Source organism: Theropithecus gelada, chromosome 1, assembly GCF_003255815.1.
Source record: "Theropithecus gelada isolate Dixy chromosome 1, Tgel_1.0, whole genome shotgun sequence".
Lineage (NCBI taxonomy): Eukaryota > Metazoa > Chordata > Mammalia > Primates > Cercopithecidae > Theropithecus > Theropithecus gelada.
This window is the reverse complement of record NC_037668.1, coordinates 2,009,677-2,028,911: the sequence shown is the minus strand read 5'-3', so window position 1 is coordinate 2,028,911 and position 19,235 is coordinate 2,009,677. Positions and strand designations below refer to the sequence as shown.

The 19,235-nt window shown below is 46.4% G+C and overlaps 1 protein-coding gene across 2 annotated transcripts; it reads left to right on the top strand.

Annotated features, from left to right (window-relative positions):
- Positions 1–2,473: 2,473 nt before the first annotated feature.
- On the top strand, positions 2,474–9,536 carry GSTM3 (glutathione S-transferase mu 3). 2 transcript variants are annotated; one of them, XM_025380425.1, is made up of 9 exons: positions 2,474–2,559; positions 3,003–3,273; positions 3,606–3,681; positions 4,021–4,085; positions 5,133–5,214; positions 5,308–5,408; positions 5,744–5,839; positions 5,927–6,037; positions 6,324–9,536. In XM_025380425.1, exons 2-9 carry the CDS (start codon positions 3,226–3,228, stop codon positions 6,420–6,422), a joined length of 678 nt encoding a protein of 225 aa, XP_025236210.1. In that variant the 5' UTR covers positions 2,474–2,559; positions 3,003–3,225; the 3' UTR covers positions 6,423–9,536. The 2 variants fall into 2 exon arrangements, with proteins under 2 accessions (XP_025236210.1, XP_025236221.1); XM_025380436.1 differs by lacking the exon at positions 3,606–3,681.
- The last annotated feature ends 9,699 nt before the right edge of the window (positions 9,537–19,235 follow it).

Below are 19,235 nucleotides of genomic sequence, written 5' to 3'. Positions count from 1 at the left end.
CCGACAGCTGTGGGCTTTGGTCAGTTGCACCAGCTGGCTGGGTGAACTCCAGCAAGTCATTCCACTCTTTGGGACCCTGTTTTCTCAAGGGTTAAGCAAAGAATCTGGACTGTCCATAGCTTTGTATATTTTTTAGTAAAAGTAGCTTTCTTTAATTTCAAAGGAGTCCCCTCTCTACATACCAGTAGCTATACTTGTATTGATTTAGTCAACAGATAAGGCCCAATGTACTTATGGATTTGAGGGTTCTTAAGATGTTCCCTTAAATCTCTCTTAGCTGAATTTGTCCATGACCCTAACATTGTCTGGGCCCCAGACTGCCCTATTTTTAGACTGCCTATGTCATTCCCTTAAGTTCCTGGCCTCAGAAAATCATCTCTCATAGCTGTTAACAGAATAGGAAAGCAACAATTTTCCTTCACAAAAGAGAGAAAAGGTGAGACCCTTTGGGTGTGACTTGTCAAGGGCAAAAGTTACCCAGAAAAGTTAATTTCTTGGGATGAGGGAGGAGGTATTAACCCATCACCCTCCATTGCCTCCCAGAGCTAAAGGAGCCTAGAAGCAGGGAAACTGTTCATGACCAGAAAAAAGTGTTTTCACCTGGTGTTCCCCAGACTTCCCAAGAAGACTGCCTTGCAGCGAGAGGCTGTTTAGATGGCCAAGTGCAGGGAAACTAGCACCAACTGTGTTATTAGACAGATCTAGGTTTGAATCCCAGATCATCTGTGGGACCTCAAGCTTAGAGGAGCAACTCCCCTAACCGCTCCAGGAAGTTTCTTCTAGAAAATGGGCATAACACCTACTTCCTAAAGTTGTGCAGCTTAAATTGGAATAAATTAGCTAACATATGTAAACACTTAGATATTGCCTGGCATGTGATAGGTACTCAATAAACACTAATCTTAAACCTCAGGTGAATTTGTGACTGGCCTTTTGCTTTCTTGGGAATGAGAGACACAGGCATTATAAATTTCACCTGTCCCTGTGGTTTGTACTCTTTTCCTTTCTTCTGTTTAGCAAAATGCCCTTTTTAAAAGTCCCAACCCTGCTTCAGTTGAACTGATGGGCAAATGTGATTTCCCACACCCAAGCTAGGGGATCTAGGAGCTCAGAGTGCCCTGAGGGCTGTGCTGTGGAGGCCTGGCCAGAACCCTCAGAGCTGCTCAGGACTCCTTCCTCTGTCACTCCTCCACAGTCAACTAGAACCCTATCTCTCCCGAGTTGCCCCTGCTGCAAATCTGTGCCCTGTTTCATTTGCATGGGCCCTGCTGAAATTCAGAAGCTTAGTTCTTCCCATGACTATAGGGGCCTCCTGCAGGTCTCTTGCTCTGTCAAGGTCAAAACCTCTACTTTCCTAAATTCAACCATTGATTCTCCATCTTCATCTTACTTCATCAGCCACACTTGACACAGTTGATCACTTCTCCCTTTAAACATCTTCACTTGGCTTCCGAGGCCCTTTGTTTTCCTCCTACCTCCCTGGCGATTCCTTTTCAGACTACTTTGCTGATTCACTCTCATTTTTCCCTAATCTTTACATGTTGATATGCCAGAGCACCTCAAACCCTTAGACCTCATCTCTGCTACTCGCGCTCCCATGGTGATCTCATTTAGTCTCTGGTTTCAAACGCAATCTACAGAGTGATCACTCCTGTACTTGCTGTTTCCCTTTTCCTGGAGTTCTCCCTGCCTCCTGCAGGTAGGAAGTGATTCAAGATAAGAGATGGAGAGAGCTCTTCTGGCCAGGATAGAGGGTGATTCTGAGAAGGCTTCAAGGAATAGGTGAGCTTTTGAGCAAGGCTACTTGAGGAAGGGTAGGCCGTGGACATTAGGGTGCAGGCAGGAGCAGAGCAAACATGCTTGTAAAAGGAACAGCAATTATTCTGTTTTATATTTATATCAGCCCATGGTGGCCCCTACAGCAGAGTGGCTTGATCTCTCACCTCCTTCAGGTCTTTGTTTAAAGATTAACTTCTTCATGAGGCCTTCTATGAACATGTCCTTTAAAAACACAAATCCCCTTCCTACTAGGACTCCCCCAATTCCCACCCTGAGACCCCCCCTTCTCGATTTTATTTCTCTCTATAGAATGTGTATCACCATCTGACTTACTAGATATTTACTATATATTAGTTTATTTATTCCCCATTAGAATGTAAACTTCCTGAGGGCAGGGATTTTGTCTGTTGAGTTCAATTCTGTATCCCCAGTACCTAAAACAGTGCCTGTCCATAACGGGCATGTTAAACATTGTTGGACAGATGAATGAGTGAATGAAAAATGGTAGTACTTTTCCTCCTCCAGTCCATGCTACACAAAGAGGCAAGATTAATTTCTCTAAATGCGTGAGCATTAGGAAGTGGGAGGGGTTGGAGAAGGAGGCAATTATAATAAGGAAACCATAAACTACTTAAGCCCATGAAACAAAGGTAGGAAACATTCAAGATAAGAGACCTCTTCTGGCCAGGATAGAGGTTGGTTCTCAGAAGACTTCAAGGAGAAGGCAGACATTTGAGCAAGGCTGCTAAGGAAGAATAGGCTGTGGATATTAGGCTGCAGGCAGGAGGATCACAGGGCAAACACTCCAAGACGGGAAATGCAAGTGTGTGTAGAAGGAACAGCAAGCATTTTTGGGTTGGGCTGGCTTATGAAGTTGTGAGGGGCTGACGGCGAGATAGGACTGGAAAAGCGCGTTGGGGTCAGGTTGCAGAGGTCCTTGACTGACAGAGAGGGGAGCTTGGTCTGTGGGGAATCCTCTGCTCTGTGTGGTCAGAAGCTGGTCCGACTCTCCCGCCTTGCCCCAGTCTCCCTATCCCACATTGCAGCCCCGGCTGGCTCGGTAAAAACGGCGCGAATCTCGCTCTCCCTGGGTAACTAGGGTCCCAACTGCCTGGCTAGTGTTGCTTTTCGCGTCTTCACTGACACCATTAATGAATGAAGTCTGGCTCCCACCCGTGGGGAAGGGAGGAGCCTCAACCTCCGGTCCGCTTGCTCGCCTCCAGCGCTCCCGCCCGTGTCCCGCCTCGGCTTGCGAGGCCCTGAACCCCAACACCGACAGAAGTCGCGCCTGCGCACGGCCCTGTGGAGCCGCGGAGGGAGGGGACGGAGAACGGGGCGGAGGCGGAGTCAGGACGCCAGCGCGTGGGCCCCGCCCCCTTATGTCGGGTATAAAGCCCCTCCCGCTCACGGTTTCCCCAGTCCGCCAAGGCTCGGAAACCCTTCACCATGTCGTGCGAGTCGTCTATGGTTTTGGGGTACTGGGATATTCGTGGGGTGAGTGCTGTCTCAACGGTAGAGCCGCTCGGTCGAAGAGACGGACGCGGAGACGGCGGGTCTCTGGGTTCGGGGTCTCCGGTAGGAGCAGCTCTACGCGGGAGCATTTTCGAGCTGCCGAGCCACAGACGTCGACCCCTGCCCAGCCTCTAGGATGGCGGGCCCTGTGGGGAGGGGCCGAGGAGACCACGCCGGGGTCGGGCTTGGGGGGCAGCTTAACCACCGGCCCGGCAGGATGCAGGGGCTCGGCAGCCCTGGAGCCGGGGACGTTAGCGGGCGGGCGTTGGGAATGGGTGGGAGCTGCGCAGTCGCTGAACCGCTGTTTCCCCCAGCTGGCGCACGCCATCCGCCTGCTCCTGGAGTTCACGGATACCTCCTATGAGGAGAAACGATACACGTGTGGGGAAGGTAATGCCGCTCTGCGTGCCCTTGTAGCCAAGCTGGCCCTCCACCTGCCCAGGTCTTCTTAGGCCCAGAGGGTGGTGGCGTCGCGTCAAGGCCGGGTGGGACGTCTGCCCCAGTCTGGATGGATAGCGACACATCCTTTATCTGGAACTCGGAGTTCTCTCTTTAACATAGCCCAACCGCATCTTAATGCTTAACCAAATAGGGCTCAGAGGCTCAATGGTTATGCGTTTGGGGCCCGGGAATTTGAGGTATTGGGACTAAGTCATTTCTTTAGATCTTTCGCTCTTGTCAGGTGAGGTATTAAGGAGGTTGGGTCCCACTTAATTCTGTCTCTTACAGCTCCTGACTATGATCGAAGCCAATGGCTGGATGTGAAATTCAAGCTGGACCTGGACTTTCCTAATGTAAGTGGCTTTAGTAGAGGTGGCGGGCAGAAGGGAAAGCCTTCAAGTGTATCCATCCTTGCCTCTTTCCTGCCTGGTACAGAAGGATGCAAAATAGGGGATCTTAACCTGGATAGAATAAATAGAATTCAGGGGTCCTTCAACTGGATGGATATGTATTTTCATTCCCATTAACCACTAGCAACAGTGATTTCCTTTTATTGTGAAGAGAGACAATAAGTGACATTGGTTATTAGCCATGTCTGTCACTTTGTCACTAGTAGAAATCAGGTATTTTCTTTTTTGTGTGTTTTTTGTTCTTTTGTTTTGAGACAGGGTCTCTGTTGCTTAGGCTGGAGTGCAGTGGCACAATCGCAGCTCACTGCAGCCTCAACCTCCCAGGCTCAAGCAGTCCTCCCACCTCAGCCTCCCAAGGAGCTGGGACTACAGGCACAGGCCACCATGCCCAGCTAATTTTCGTATTTTTGTTAGAGATGGGGTTTTGCCATGTTACCCAGGCCGATCCTGAACTCCTGGGCTCAAACAATCCTCCCACCTTGGCCTTCCAAAGTGTTGGGATTATAGGCGTGAGCCACTGTGGCCAGCCTGAAATCAGGTAGTTTTATATTCTATTAAATGCATTGCAGATATTTTAAGTGATATTTATATACGTGTAAATAAATATATACATATGTTATTTACTTTGAGACTATGTTAGTCATTACATCTGCTTACTATTTAATGCATTAATAGGCATGTTACGCTATTTGAATTTTTAAAAATATTTTTTGGTTGTGTAAATATTTTGCTTCATGCTTTTAACAACTTTATTCTGAGAAAAGGTCCATGGCATGCACATACACCCACACATACACACACTGATTTAAGAACCCCTGTCTAGAATCTCGTGGACCCAGTTGCTGCCTTCTACTTATTTTCTTTTTTCTCCTAATGCAGCATCTTCTCTTTCTTGTTCACTGCCCTGCAAGTATTCTTTTCCCCAGGAGAGAGAGGTAGGGAATCAAGAGAGAGGTAGGTTGTTCATCTGGCCTGTCCTTTTCCTTTCAGCTGCCCTACCTCATGGATGGGAAGAACAAGATCACCCAGAGCAATGCCATCTTGCGCTACATCGCTCGCAAGCACAACATGTGTGAGTGGGGTAGGGCTGGGGAGGGACCCCAGGCTGGTAGTTTGTCTGAGAGTGGACAATGCCAAGGGTGATTTGTTATCATTTGGCCTACAGGTGGTGAGACTGAGGAAGAAAAGATTCGAGTGGACATCATAGAAAACCAAGTAATGGATTTCCGCACACAACTGATAAGGCTGTGTTACAGCTCTGAGCACGTGAGTTTCTTTAGCACACATCTGCTGAATGGAGTATCAGAAAAAGGGGTATTTAGGAACCCAAGGGTTATCTCTGTTTCATTCTGCTGCTGCTACCTTCCCACCAACCCAGATTATTAGAATAAGAAACAGAACTTATAATTTTTGGTTTGTTTTGTCATGTAATTCCGGTTCTGGTGCCTCTTTCCAAACTCCTCCTTCCCACCCTGCCATCCTCAAGTGAAGGCAATGAGAAGCCACCTAGAGAAGGGGCTACTAAATGTCCATCACTGGCCTGTGCCCTGATTAACTACAAAAGTGATCACCACTATTCTCATTCTGTTTTTTCCTCTTAGGAAAAACTGAAGCCTCAGTACTTGGAAGAGCTACCTGGACAACTGAAACAATTCTCCGTGTTTCTGGGGAAATTCTCATGGTTTGCAGGGGAAAAGGTAGGAAGAAGGGAAAAGAAGAGCATACCTTCTATCTCTGCAGTCTACTACTCCTCAGATCCAAGCATCTTATTGCTTTTCTTCTAGCTCACCTTTGTGGATTTTCTCACCTATGATATCTTGGATCAGAACCGTATATTTGAGCCCAAGTGCCTGGATGAGTTCCCAAACCTGAAGGCTTTTATGTGCCGTTTTGAGGTGATGTTTCCTGCACCTTTCTCTTATAAAAACACTCACAGGCTTCCCTGGGCCCTGTAGGATCCCGTTGTGGTGGATTCTTGCCTGGCTTTTGCCTAAAGGGATCAATGGTTGGACACCTCTAGACCTTTAAGTCTTGGGAAAAGCCTGACTTCTACACCTTGAAGGCACTGTCTACAAAAAGTGGAGGAGGTAGACATAGGCAACATGTGAATGTTGCTGTTTTGGTATGCATCTGTTGGACTGGATTGGGGTCTTTATAAGATTTGGTGTATTTTCCTTTCAGGCTTTGGAGAAAATCGCTGCCTATATACAGTCTGATCAGTTCTTCAAGATGCCCATCAACAACAAGATGGCCCAGTGGGGCAACAAGCCTGTATGCTGAGCAGGAGGTAGACTTGCAGAGCTTGTTTTGTTTCATCCTGTCCCTAAGGGGTCAGCACTCTTTCTTTGCTCTTTTCAATAAATAGCATTTAGGTTACTGGTGTCCAGCTGAATTTCTCTTGGGTATAAAGGCTAAAAGGGATAAAGAATATGTGGAGAATCATCAAGATATGAATTGAATCACTGCAACACTGGCATCCCCCTACTCCCCAGCTGAGTTCAAGCACTGTAGGTTCATGCCCAAGCCTTGAGAGTGGGTACTAGAAAAAGATTGCACAGTTGGAGAGAGCAGGTATGTTAAATGGGACTGGAGTCCCTGTGAAGACTGGGTGAAGTAAAACTGTGGTACTGATGGACTTAACTGGAGTTCAAAAACCATCCTGTGTACACATGGGAGTTTAGTGTGATAAAGGTAGTATTTCAGACTGGTGGTCTAGCCAGTAGAGTTGGGACAATTGCTTACTCATTAAAAATAATAGACCCCCCACTTGACACTATTCACTAAAATCTGGAATTTAAGGCCCAACATTAAACACAGAGCTGTTGAAGTATTGATGAAAATGTAAGAATTTTTGTGATTGTGGGGTAGGAGAAGTTTCTTTAAAGACATAAGAAAAAACCATAGGCTGCTCTGCCTGTGGAGTAGCCATTCTTTATTCTTTTACTTTTTTAAATAATAACAAAATCACAAAGGAAAGATTTACCAATTGAATAGGGTCAAATTCTACAACTTTTCCTAAGGCACACACAATAAATGACAAGTGAGACAAAGAGCACTAGTATAAAGATTATATAAAGACCTGTAAATCATTAAGACAACTGAGTTCTTAAAAATGGACAAAATCAATGAATAATTTGTAAAGTAGAAATGTGACCAAAAACATCTAAAAGATGTTTATAATGCAAGGAACTATAAATTACAACAGTGAGAAACCATATTTCCTTCTATCCGATGAGTAAAAAGTTTCTAAAGTGTTGGCAAGGCTTGGGAAAGTGATATGCATTTCCTGCTGGTCAACTTGTAAATTAGTATAGCTACTTTGGAGGACAATTTAGCAACATCTGCTAAAATTTAAATCATATCCTATGACCCAGCAATTCCATGCTATAAAAACTCATCCATGGCTGGGCTTGGTGGCTTACACCTGTAATCCCAGCACTTTGGGAGGCTGAGGTGGGAGGATCACGAGGTCAAGAGATCGAGACCATCCTGGCCAACATGGTGAAACTCCGTTTCTACTAAAAATATAAAAATTAGCTGGGCATGGTGGCATGTGCCTATAGTCCCAGCTACTCAGGAGGCTAAGGCAGGAGGATTGCTTGAACCCAGGAGGCAGAGTTTGCAGTGAGCTGAGATCACGCCACTGCACTCCAACCTGGCTACAGAGTGAGACTCTGTCTCAAAAAAATAAAAAACCTCATTCAAAGAGGCATATACTAAGATGTTCACTGTGGCATTATTTGTAATGACAGATAAGCGGAAACCATGTAAATACCTGTCAATACTATGGAGTACCACGTGGCAGTGGAAGAATGAGACTGAACTGTGAACTAACATGCAAAGATCCCCAAAACAGGCCAGTTGTGGTTGCTCACAGCTGTAATAACCACACTTTCAGAGGCTGAGGTGGGAAGATCACTTGAGGCCAGGAGTTTTAAGACCAGCCTGGGCAACATAGTGAGACCCGTGTCTCCCAAAAAAAATTTTTTTAGCTGGGCACAGTTGCTCATGCATAGTCCCAGCTACTCAGGAGGCTGAGGTGGGAGGATTGCTTGAGCCCAGGAATTTGAAGCTGCAGTGAGCTGTGTTCTTGCCACTGCACTCCAACCTGGGTGACTGAGCAAGACGCTATCTCTTAAAAAAATAAAAAAGATCTCCAGGCATAGAGAAGAGTCTGGAGGAAAACACCAAACTCATAACAGGCTTACTGTAGGCAAGTGGGATAAAGGCCCAGACTCCATGGTGGAAGTTAAAGGGCATTTCCAAGTTAAGGCTAAGACTTGCTTTTCTAACTAAGAGAATGTACTTATGCATTGCTTGTGTAGTAGAAACTAGTTTTAAGAAAAGAAAGCAAACTTAAGAAACACTGACTCCTTTGGAGATGACTTGGCACCACTCTCCGTTCACAGAGCAGAGTCCGAATAGTCTTCAGAGACAGGCCTGTAGGCCAAATTGTCATCCCCTATGGACCAGAAGCCAAGGATCTTTCTAGTGATGGTTAGAGGGCCCAAATGGCAGGGATACCCAGTGATGTCAGGAGGAATAGTACAGACAGAAGGTGCTAAGCAGACAGTTCAACTGCCATGTTTTGCCACCCCCTGTGAGCAGGGATTAGGTGTTCAGGCCAGTTTCTTGGGCATGGGGAGCCTTTGGCCAGAAGAGGTATAAAGCTCAGAAGTTTTTCATTCTGATAACTATTGATATAATTTTCATAGTGTGAGGGAGTGGTATGCTTTAAGGAAAGGCCTTGTGTATTTAAGGGAGGCCAGAGAAATTGAGGATGTCCCTGGGGCTAGATCAGTGCTATGACCAGAAATCAAAAAGGGAATGCATTATTTATTGCTGTGTAACACTATTGAGAGAGGAGGTAGTTAAGGGATGGATAGGCACATAGAGAGGGAGGGTCTCAGGAGAAGGGATAGAAAGGAACTATGTTCACAAGAACAGCTATGGGACAGCCCCTATACTGCCTCTACAGTTAACAGGAAAAATGTAAGAACTTACCCTTAAGCTAGGATGTTGCTCAGAAGTGACCATCCCAACTTTGGTGCAGGCACAATAAATCAACCTAAATTTCCCTAATTTAACCCAGCTCATTATAATGTCATTAAACATGACATTAGCATTGTGGTTTTAGCACCCCCATGGGTTTTGCTTAGGCACTCATGGGTAATAACCAAGATGGAGTCACTTTGGCAAACCTTAGGCATGCACAGCTATAGTACCCCAAGGAGAAAATGTTACCTCTCCCATCTGGGCAAAACCCACAGAAGACTTCCTGGCTTCTGCCACATAAAAGACACAGAACACAGATGTCTTACTGACAACCTGCTTTCAAGACCCCTGTCTTTGCTGAGAGCTTTCCTTTTTCCCAGTAGATTCTACTCTGCCCTACTCACTCTCCACGTCCATGTGCCTAATTTTTCATGGTCATGGGACAAGAGCCTGAACCTTGCCATACTCCAGGGGCAAAGGAAGACTTCTAAACTATTCCTACAGATGTAGCAGCCTAAAACAATACATGTTGATCGTCTCCAAGTTTTGTGGATTAGGAGTCTGGGCACAGCTGAACTGGGTCCTCTGCTCAGGGTCTCATCTGAAAACTGCACTCAGTGGGTCAGCCAGAGCTTTGATCTCACCCCCATGCTCAGTGGGGGAAAGATCTGCCTCCAAGTTTGTGTAATTATTGATAGCATCAGTTCTTTGTTTCTTGTGGGACAGAGGTCCTCCATTTATCATTGGCTGTCAGCTAGAGCCACCTTCAGCTCCTTGCAAAAGGGGCCTCCTCAACATGACCACCCATTTCACCAAAGCTAGTTAAAGGCGTCTCCTGGAAGAAGGAACACTACAGTCCTATGTATTCTAATCACAGCAGTGACATCCCATCACCTGTTCTTATTCTATTAGAAGCAAGTCACTGGCCCCACCCACACTCAAGGGCATGAGTACTAGGAGGTGGGATCATGGGGGTCATCTTAGAGTCTGCTCACCACAAGAGAAGAAGGAAGGAAACGGGAGATTGGTCCTGCAGTCCTGTGAGAAAAATATCCCGGGAAAGACAGATGACAAGAGAAAGCAGCAAGGTAGGGAATGAGCAATTTGCAAGGGAGAAGTTTTAAAAATTCAAGTCTGCAGGTGAAATGTATTTCACATGAATTCCAGATAGACAGATCACGTAGGCAAATCACATGTTTCAATTTTTTTTAATTATTATGTTTGTTAGTGAAAATCCACTCAACAGTTATGTAAAACCTGGACCTTACTGGTCCAGAATGCAGGGAACAGGGAACACTGAGAGGAACAGACCCTTTCCACAAGAGAGGTGGATCCCCAGTTCTCAATAAGCTCCCAGTTCTAACTCTAATATGGGCCAAGAAAAGAATGCTGTCACAATGGCTGCCTTCAAGCAAGTGGCAGAGGTAGGGGAGTGGCTGGGAGCATATCCAAGGCACAGAGGCACAATAGTGATGGGTTTATACAAGTAGCATCAGTAAGGGCTTAAAAGAAAACTTGAAACAGGTGCATTAGATTTGGTGGAGCAGTTCCCCAAAGTGTTAGGGAAACTCATTTGTATTCATTGTTGCAGGTTGAGCAACTGGGCATTTCTAATTCAGAAAGAAATAGCTTATGTGATTAAAGGAAAGTTTGTTTTAGAGTTTTTTCACTGTTATAGGGAGAGAGGGACAGGTGTAGTCATGGACACAGATCTGCCTTTAAAGCCAGTTTAAGAAGCACTTATGAAAACACTTGGACTGTGTATAGAAATTGCACATTCCTTATCCTTCAACTGCAGTACAGGTGGAGCAAATGAGCCACACAGAAAAAGAGGACTTAGAAAGTTCAGATGGTTGGTGGGGGAAGGGAAGAAATAAAATTCAGTGGGTGATTTTTCTAATGTGTAAATTTGTTCACATCACTCCCCTGCTTAAAGATGTTTAGTGGCTTCTAAGACCTGGGGGGGCGGGGGAGGAAACTGTCTTCTCAGGCTTACCTTCACAACCTCACCTCTGCTCACTTTCCAGTGGCATCCTTGGCATGTGCCCTCCCCCTGCTGTCCTGGAGAACTGGGTCCAGTCCTCCCTTTATGAATTTCCAAGGGAGCAGCACTATATGGTGCTCAGAAGCATGGACTCCAGAGCCAGGCCATCTGGGTTCAGATCCTGGCTTTGCCCCAGGTAAATGGTGGCCTCCTGTGCTCAGTGTCTTCTTTGTTAAATGAACCCTCTCTCACAAGGTTGTTATGATAAGGGAGGAGACCACCCCTCATATTGTCTTGTGCCCAATTTCTGCCTCAAAGAAAAAGTAGGAGTTAAAGAAAAGACAGAAATGAAATCAGTAGTCAGACAGCCTGGCGCTGCATTCCAGGCCTGGTAGTTAAAGATCAACCCCTGATCTAACTAGTTCTGTTATCTATAGATTCTAGACATTGTATGGAAAAGCAATGTGAAAATCCCTGTGCTGTTCTTTTCCGTTCTGATTACCGGTGCATGTAGCCCCCAGTCACATACCCCCCGCTTGCTCAATTGATCATGATCCTCTCACATGGACCCCCTTACAGTTGTAAGCCCTTAAAAGGGACAGGAATTGCTCACTTGGGAAGCTTGGGTTTTGGAGACGTGAGTCCACCAGTGCTCCCAGCTGAATAAAGCCCTTTCCTTCCACAACTTGGTGTCTGAGGGGTTCTTGTCTGCGGCTCATCCTACTACATTTCTTGGTTCTCTGACCAGGAATTGAGGTGATTAATGGACGGTCGAAGCAGCTCCTTAGGCAGCTTAGGCTACCCTGTGGAGCATCCCTGTGGGGGACTCCAGCCAGCTTGAAAGATGCAGATCCTGAGAGTGCTCCCTGAGGGCAGGCAATTGCCCCAGTGGAACACCTCACCAGAGAAGCACATGACAGGCCCCCATGGAGGATCAACGCAGTGGCTGAACACCGGGAAGGAACTGGCACTTGGGGTCCAGACATCTGAAACTTGGTAAGACTGGTCTTTGGAACTTGCCCATGCCATTTGAGTGGAAGCGTGGCCTGATCACCCATGATGTGCCTGTACCAGCACTTTGGTTTTTGTTTTTGACTTGACTTGGATTGCTTGATACTTTGGTTTTGGTTTTGACCTGACTTGGATTTCTTGATACTCTGATTTTGGTTTTGATTCTGGTTTGGTGTAAACTGAAAAAGTGTGTGTGTCCCTCTTTACCCATTCTTTGTTTCGTGGTATGCATGTGGTGTGAGTGTGATGTTTTGTCTCAAGGAAACATGGGTCAGGCACAAAGTAAGCCCACCCCACTAGGAACTATGTTGAAAATTTTCAAAAAGGAATTTAAGGGAGACTATGGAGTTACTATGACACCAGGAAAACTTAGAATTTTGTGTGAGATATACTGGCTAGCATTAGAGGTGGGTTGGCCATCAGAAGGAAGCCTGGACAGGTCCCTTGTCTCGAAGGTATTGCACAGGGTAACCTGTAAGCCAGGGCACCCAGATCAGTTCCCGTATATAGATTCTTGGTTACAGCTAGTTTTAGATCCCCCACAGTGGTTAAGAGGACAGGCAGCAGCAGTACTAGTAGCAAAGGGACAGTTAGTTAAAGAAGGTTCTCGCTCCACCTGCTGAGGGAAGTCAATGCCAAAAGTCCTGTCCGACCCAACTTAGTTCCTAGTGGGGTGGGCTTACTTTGTGCCTGACCCATATTTCCTTGAGACAAAACACCATACTCACACCACACACACCACAAAAGAAGAATCATGGCAGGAATTGGTACCAGCAGTGACCCTTACTTATTGAGAGCAAGGGCTTCCCACTCCTGAGTCCACAGTACCTACATCTCCACCAGATATCCACTCCTAGACCACCCAGAGTAGACAAAAGAGGAAGTGAAGCTGTGGGAGAAACTCCTCCCGTGGCAGCTCACTTATGGCCCAAGAGTGGAATCCAAATGCCCCTGAGAGAACAGCAATATACTGGGGTAGATGAGGACAGACACCTGGTGGAAAGGCGTGCCTTTGTGTATCAACCTTTCTCCTCTGCTGACCTCAATTGGAAAAATAATACTCCATCTTACACTGAAAAGCCTCAAGCTTTAATTGACTTGCTCTAAACTATTATACAGACTCATAATCCTACTTGGGCTGATTGCCACCAGCTGCTCATGTACCTCTTTAATACAGACGAAAGGCGAAGGGTGCTCCAGGCATCAACTAAGTGGCTAGAGGAGCATGTCCCAGCAGATTACCAAAACCCCCAAGAATATATAAGAATTCAGCTGCCAGGAACAGACCCCCAGTGGGACCCAAATGAGGGACCAGACATAGAGAGGCTAAGATGGTACCATGAGGCATTGACAGAAGGCCTAAAGAAAGGGGCTCAAAAGACTACAAATGTAAATAAGGTCTCTGAGGTCATCCAAGGAAAAGAGAGTCCAGCGCAATTCTATGAAAGACTGTGTGAGGCTTACCATATGTACACTCCTTTTGATCCAAATAGCCCTGAAAATCAGCTCATGATTAACATGGCCTTAGTTAGTCAAAGCGTGGAAGACAGCAGGAGAAAATTGCAGAAACAGGCTGGGTTTGTGGATATGAATACCCTGCAGTTACTGGAAATAGCCAATCAAATGTTAGTGAATAGAGATGCAATAAGCTGCAGAGAAAGTCGTGAAGGAAGGTGAATGCCAGGCCAGGCAAAACGCCGACTTACTGGCCACGGCCATTAGGGGAATTCCCCCGAAAGGAGACGGAAAGGGGGGGTCTGGGAAGAACAAGCAGTCTAATAGCCCACACTTGCATTGTAACCAATGTGCCTATTGTAAGGAAATAGGACATTGAAAAGATAAGTGTCCTCAACTGAAGGAAAAAGCAAGGTGATTCAGAGCAAAAGACCTCAGATAAAGACAAGGGAGTTTTGTACAATCTGGCTGAAGGACTATTAGACTGAAGGGGACTGGGTTTACGTGTTGGGGTCCACGTGTTTCCTAAACAAAGGAATGAACACACAAGACAACACAGGATGAGACAAACATGGCGGCTGCCCCAAACGACATGCTCTGCTTTATTTTATACAGTCGTTTGTGGAATGTTGCCAAGTCATAAGACACATTGTTGTTTTTCTCACCTTTCCCTGACTTTCTGGATTTTCAAGATGTTTACACATAAACCAGCCCCCAGGGTCTGCTGTTTGCAGCTGGCTCCTTTGTCCTCCCTGTTTGCAGGGAAGGAACACCCTGCTTTGTTTGCAAGAGCAGGACTTATCGGGAACATCTCGTTAGCACATAGTCCTCTACACTTAAGTGCCCCCAAGGAGCCCACAGTCAGGATTACAACTGGGGGCAAGGACATTAAGTTTTTGGTCGATACTGGTGCTGAACATTCAGTAGTGACCACCCCGGCTGCCCCCTTATCCAAGAAAACTGTAGATATAATCGAAGCAACAGGAGTTTCCACTAAGCAGGCTTTCTGTCTACTGCGGACCTGCTCAGTGGGGGGACGTGAAATAGTTCACCAGTTCTTGTACATGCCTGACTGTCCCTTGCCTTTGCTGGGAAGAGACTTGCTTAGCAAGCTGAGAGCCACCATCTCCTTTACAAAACAGGGCTCTTTACAGCTAAAGTTACTGGAAATAGGAGTTATCATGGCCCTTATGGTCCCCCGGGAAGAAGAATGGAGACTTTTTCTAACTGAGCCAGGCCAAGAGATAAAACCAACTCTGGCTAAGTGATGGCCCGGAGGATGGGCAGAGGATAATCCTCCAGGACTGGCGGTCAACCAAGTCCCTGTACTCATAGAAGTTAAACCTGGGGCCCAGTCAATTAGACAAAAGCAGTATCCAGTTCCCAGAGAAGCTCTAGAAGGAATCCAAGTTCATCTCAGGCACTTAAAAGCCTTTGGAATTATAGTCCCTTGCCAGTCTCCATGGAACACCCTACTCCTGCCTGTCCCCCAAGCACTAATAGCCAGTACAGGACTTGTGCTTGGTCAACCAAGCTACAGTGACTCTACACCCAACAGTTCCTATGCCTTACAAATTGTTAGGGTTGCCGCTGACTGAGGACAGCTGGTTTACCTGTCTGGACTTAAAAGATGCCTTCTATAGCATCAGACTAGCTCCTGAGAGCCAGAAGCTGTTTGCGTTTCAGTGGGAAGATCCAGAGTCAGGTGTCACTACTCAGGACAGTTGGACCTGGCTTCCCCAAGGGTTCAAGAACTCCCCTACTATCTTCAGGGAGGCCCTGGCTTGAGACCTGCAAAAGTTGCCTGCTAAAGACCTAGGCTGCGTCTTGCTCCAGTAAGCAGACGACCTTCTGCTGGGACACTCCATGGCAGTCGGGTGCACAAAAGGGATGGATGCCCTGCTTTGGCACCTGGAGGACTGTGGGTATAAGGTGTCCAGGAAGAAAGCTCAGATCTGCAGATAACAGGTACGCTACCTGGGATTCACTATTCGGAAAGGGGAGTGTAGCCTGGGGTCAGAAAGAAAGCAGGTCACCTGCAGCCTACCGGAACCTAAAACCAGAAGGTAAGTAAGGGAATTCCTAGGAGCTGTGAGGTTTTGTGGATTATGGATTCCAAACTGCAGTACTAGCCAAGCCTTTGTACAGGGTTACAAAGGGGGGTGACTGGGAGCCCTTTGAATGGGGGCCTCTACAACAGCAAGCCTTTTGTGAGTTAAAGGAAAAACTTACGTTGGCCCCAGCCCTAGGACTACCAGATTTGGCAAAGCCCTTTACACTCAATGTGTCAGAAAGAGAAAAAAATGGCAGTTGGAGTTTTAACCCAGACTGTAGGGCCCTGGCCAAGGCCAGTGGCGTATCTCTCAAAACAACTAGATGGGGTTTCCAAAGGCTGGCCCCCATGTCTAAGCACCCTGGCAGCGGTGGCCCTGTTAGCACAAGAAGTAGATAAGCTAACCCTTGGGCAAAACCTGAATATAAAGGCCCCCCATGCTGTGGTAACTTTGATGAATACCAAAGGACATCATTGCCTAACAAATGCTAGATTAACCAAGTACCAAAGCTTGCTATGTGAAAATCCCCGCATAATCATTGAAGTCTGTAACACCCTAAATCCCACCACCCTGCTTCCAGTATCAGAAAGCCTGTTCGAGCATAACTGTAGAAGTGTTGGACTCAATTTATTCTAGCAGACCTGACCTTTGGGACCAGCCATGGGCATCAGTAGACTGGGAGTTATACGTGGACAGGAGCAGCTTCATCAACCCACAAGGAGAAAGATGTGCAGGATATGCGGTGGTAACTTTGGATGTTGTCATTGAAGCCAAATCGTTGCCACAGGACACTTCAGCCCAGAAGGCTGAGCTCATTGCTTTAACTCAGGCTCTAGAACTCAGTGAAGGTAAGGCTGTAAACATCTACACTGACTCTCGATATGCCTTTCTAATCCTCCAAGTGCATGGAGCATTATATAAGGAAAAGGGCCATTAAACTCTGGGGGAAAGGACATAAAATATCAACAAGAAATTCTACAATTATTAGAGGCAGTGTGGAAACCTCAGAAGGTGGGCAGTCATGCACTGCAGGGGACTTCAGCGAGACTCCACCTCAGTGGCCTTAGGAAATTCCTGAACTGACTCACAAGCTCGAAAAGCAGCATCTACCCCTTACTGGGCATCAGTAGCAGGCCCCTTACTCCGTCAAACACCTGACCTGGTACCTACCTATTCTAAGGAAGAAAAAGACATTCCATGCAGAAGTGGGGCAAGTAATAAAAGAAAGATGATCAGACTGCCAGATGGGAGGGTAGCTGTGCCGCAGTTGCTGGGAACCACAATCGTACTGGCCGTGCACGAAACCACTCATCTAGGTCAAGAGTCAGTTGAAAAGTTGTTAGGCTGGTACTTCTACATCTCACACTAGCCAGCCCTTGCCAAAGCAGTAGCACAGCGGTGCATTACTTGCCAACAGCACGATGCGAGGCAAGGTCCCACTGTTCCACCCGGCATACAAGCTTATGGAGCAGCTCCTTTTGAGGCTCTTCAGGTGGATTTCACAGAAATGCTGAAATGTGGAGGTAACAAGTATTTGCTGGTTCTTGCCTGTACTTACTCTGGGTGGGTGGAGGCTTATCCAACACAAACTGAAAAGGCCTACAAAGCAACCCGTGTGCTTCTTCAAGATCTTATTCCTAGGTTTGGAATGCCCTTATGAATTGGCTCAGATAACAGGCCAGCATTTGTGGCTGACTTGGTACAGAAGACAGCAAAGGCATTAGGAATCACTTGGAAGCTACATGCTGCCTACCGACCTCAGAGTTCCGGAAAGGTGGAGCGAATGAATCAAACCATCAAAATTAGTTTAGGGAAAGTATGTCAGGAAACAGGATTAAAATGGATACAGGCCCTTCCTATGGTATTGTTTAAAATTAGATGGACCCCTTCTAAGAAAACAGGATACTCACCTTACGAAATACTGTATCATAGGCCTCCTTCTATACTATGGGGACTTCCAGGCACTCCCTGAGAGTCAGGTGAAATTGAGTTACAGCGACAGCTACAGGCTTTGGGAAAAATTACACAGACAATCTCAACTTGGGTAAATGAGAGGGGTCCCATTAGCTTATTCTCCCCAGTTCACCCTTTCTCTCCAGGTGATCACCTGTGAATCAGGGACTGGAATGTAGTCCCTTTGCAGCCACGGTAGAAAGAACCTCAGACCATCATCCTGACCACCCCCACGGCTGTAAAGGTAGAAGAAATCCCATCCTGGATCCACCACAGCTGTGTGAAACCTGTAGCCCCTGAAACCTGGGAGGCAAAACCGAGCCTGGACAACCCCTGCAAAGTGACTCTGAGGAGGACGACAAGCCCTGCTCCAGTCATACCTGGAAGCTGACTGGTCCATGCACGGCTGAAGTATGAGAAGAATTATCATGGGACTCATTTTCCTTAAAATTTGGACTTGTACAGTAAGGACTTCAACTGACCTTCCTCAGACTGAGGACCCTTCCCAGTATATACATCAAGTCATTGAGGTAGAACAAAAGGTTGCTACAGCCCTATTATTTTATGGTTATTATAAGCGTAACAGGACTCTAAAAGGAACTTATTTGTATAATGCTATACAAGGTATGTAGCCCAGGAAGTGACCAGCCTGTTGTGTGCTATAATCCATCTGAGCCCCCTATGACTACTGTTTTTAAAATAAATTGAGAGACTGGCAACTTCTGGGACCTGAAAAACCTCAATTATTAGACAATAGTGCAAGGGTGAGGAAGGAGTTCACCCTTCCTTTGGGAAGACTCAGCTACCTTGGGCAAAAACTGTATAGTACTACAAAAACAGCCACTTGGTGGAGTTCAAACCACACTGAAAGAAATTTGCTTAGTAAATTCCCAAAGTTGCAAGCCATGTGGACCCACCCAGAGTCCTGTCGGGACTGGACAGCCCCCACTGGATTATACTGGATATGTGGGCATAGAGCTTACACCAAATTACCTGACCAGTGGGCAAGTAGTTGTGCTATTGGCACTATTAAACCATCTTTCTTCCTACTGCCCATAAAAATAGGCGAGCTCCTGGGCTTCCCTGTCTATGCTTCCCACAAAAAAAGAAGCATAGCTATAGGAAATGGGAAAGATGATGAATGTCCCCCCTGAGAGAATCATACAATATTATGGGCCTGCTACTTGGGCACAAGATGGCTCATGGGGATACCAGACTCCCATTTACATGCTCAACCAAATCATACGGTTACAAGCTGTCTCAGAAATAATCACTAATAAAACTGGCAGAGCCTTGACTATTCTGGCCCAGCAAGAAACTCAGATGAGAAATGCTATCTATCAAAATAGATTGTCTCTTGACTACTTGCTAGCAGCTGAAGGATGGGTCTGTGGGAAATTTAACCTTACTAATTGCTGTCTACACATAGATAATCAAGGGCAAGTAGCTGAAGACATAGTTAGAGATATGACAAACCTGGCACATGTGCCCATGCAAGTGCGGCATAGATTTGATCCTGGGACCATGTTTGGAAAATGGTTCCCAGCACTAGGAGGATTTAAAACTCTTATCATAGGAGTTACAATAGTAATAGGAACCTCTTTACTGCTCCCTTGTTTGCTACCTGTACTTCTTCAAATG

Excerpts from the sequence above, each read along its gene's own strand:
- GSTM3 (XM_025380425.1), top strand. The coding sequence starts at position 3,226 with ATGTCGTGCGAGTCGTCTATGGTTTTGGGGTACTGGGATATTCGTGGG. Across the intron at positions 3,274-3,605 it reads GGTACTGGGATATTCGTGGG|CTGGCGCACGCCATCCGCCT; the intron begins GTGAGTGCTGTC and ends TGTTTCCCCCAG. Across the intron at positions 6,038-6,323 it reads CTTTTATGTGCCGTTTTGAG|GCTTTGGAGAAAATCGCTGC; the intron begins GTGATGTTTCCT and ends TTTTCCTTTCAG.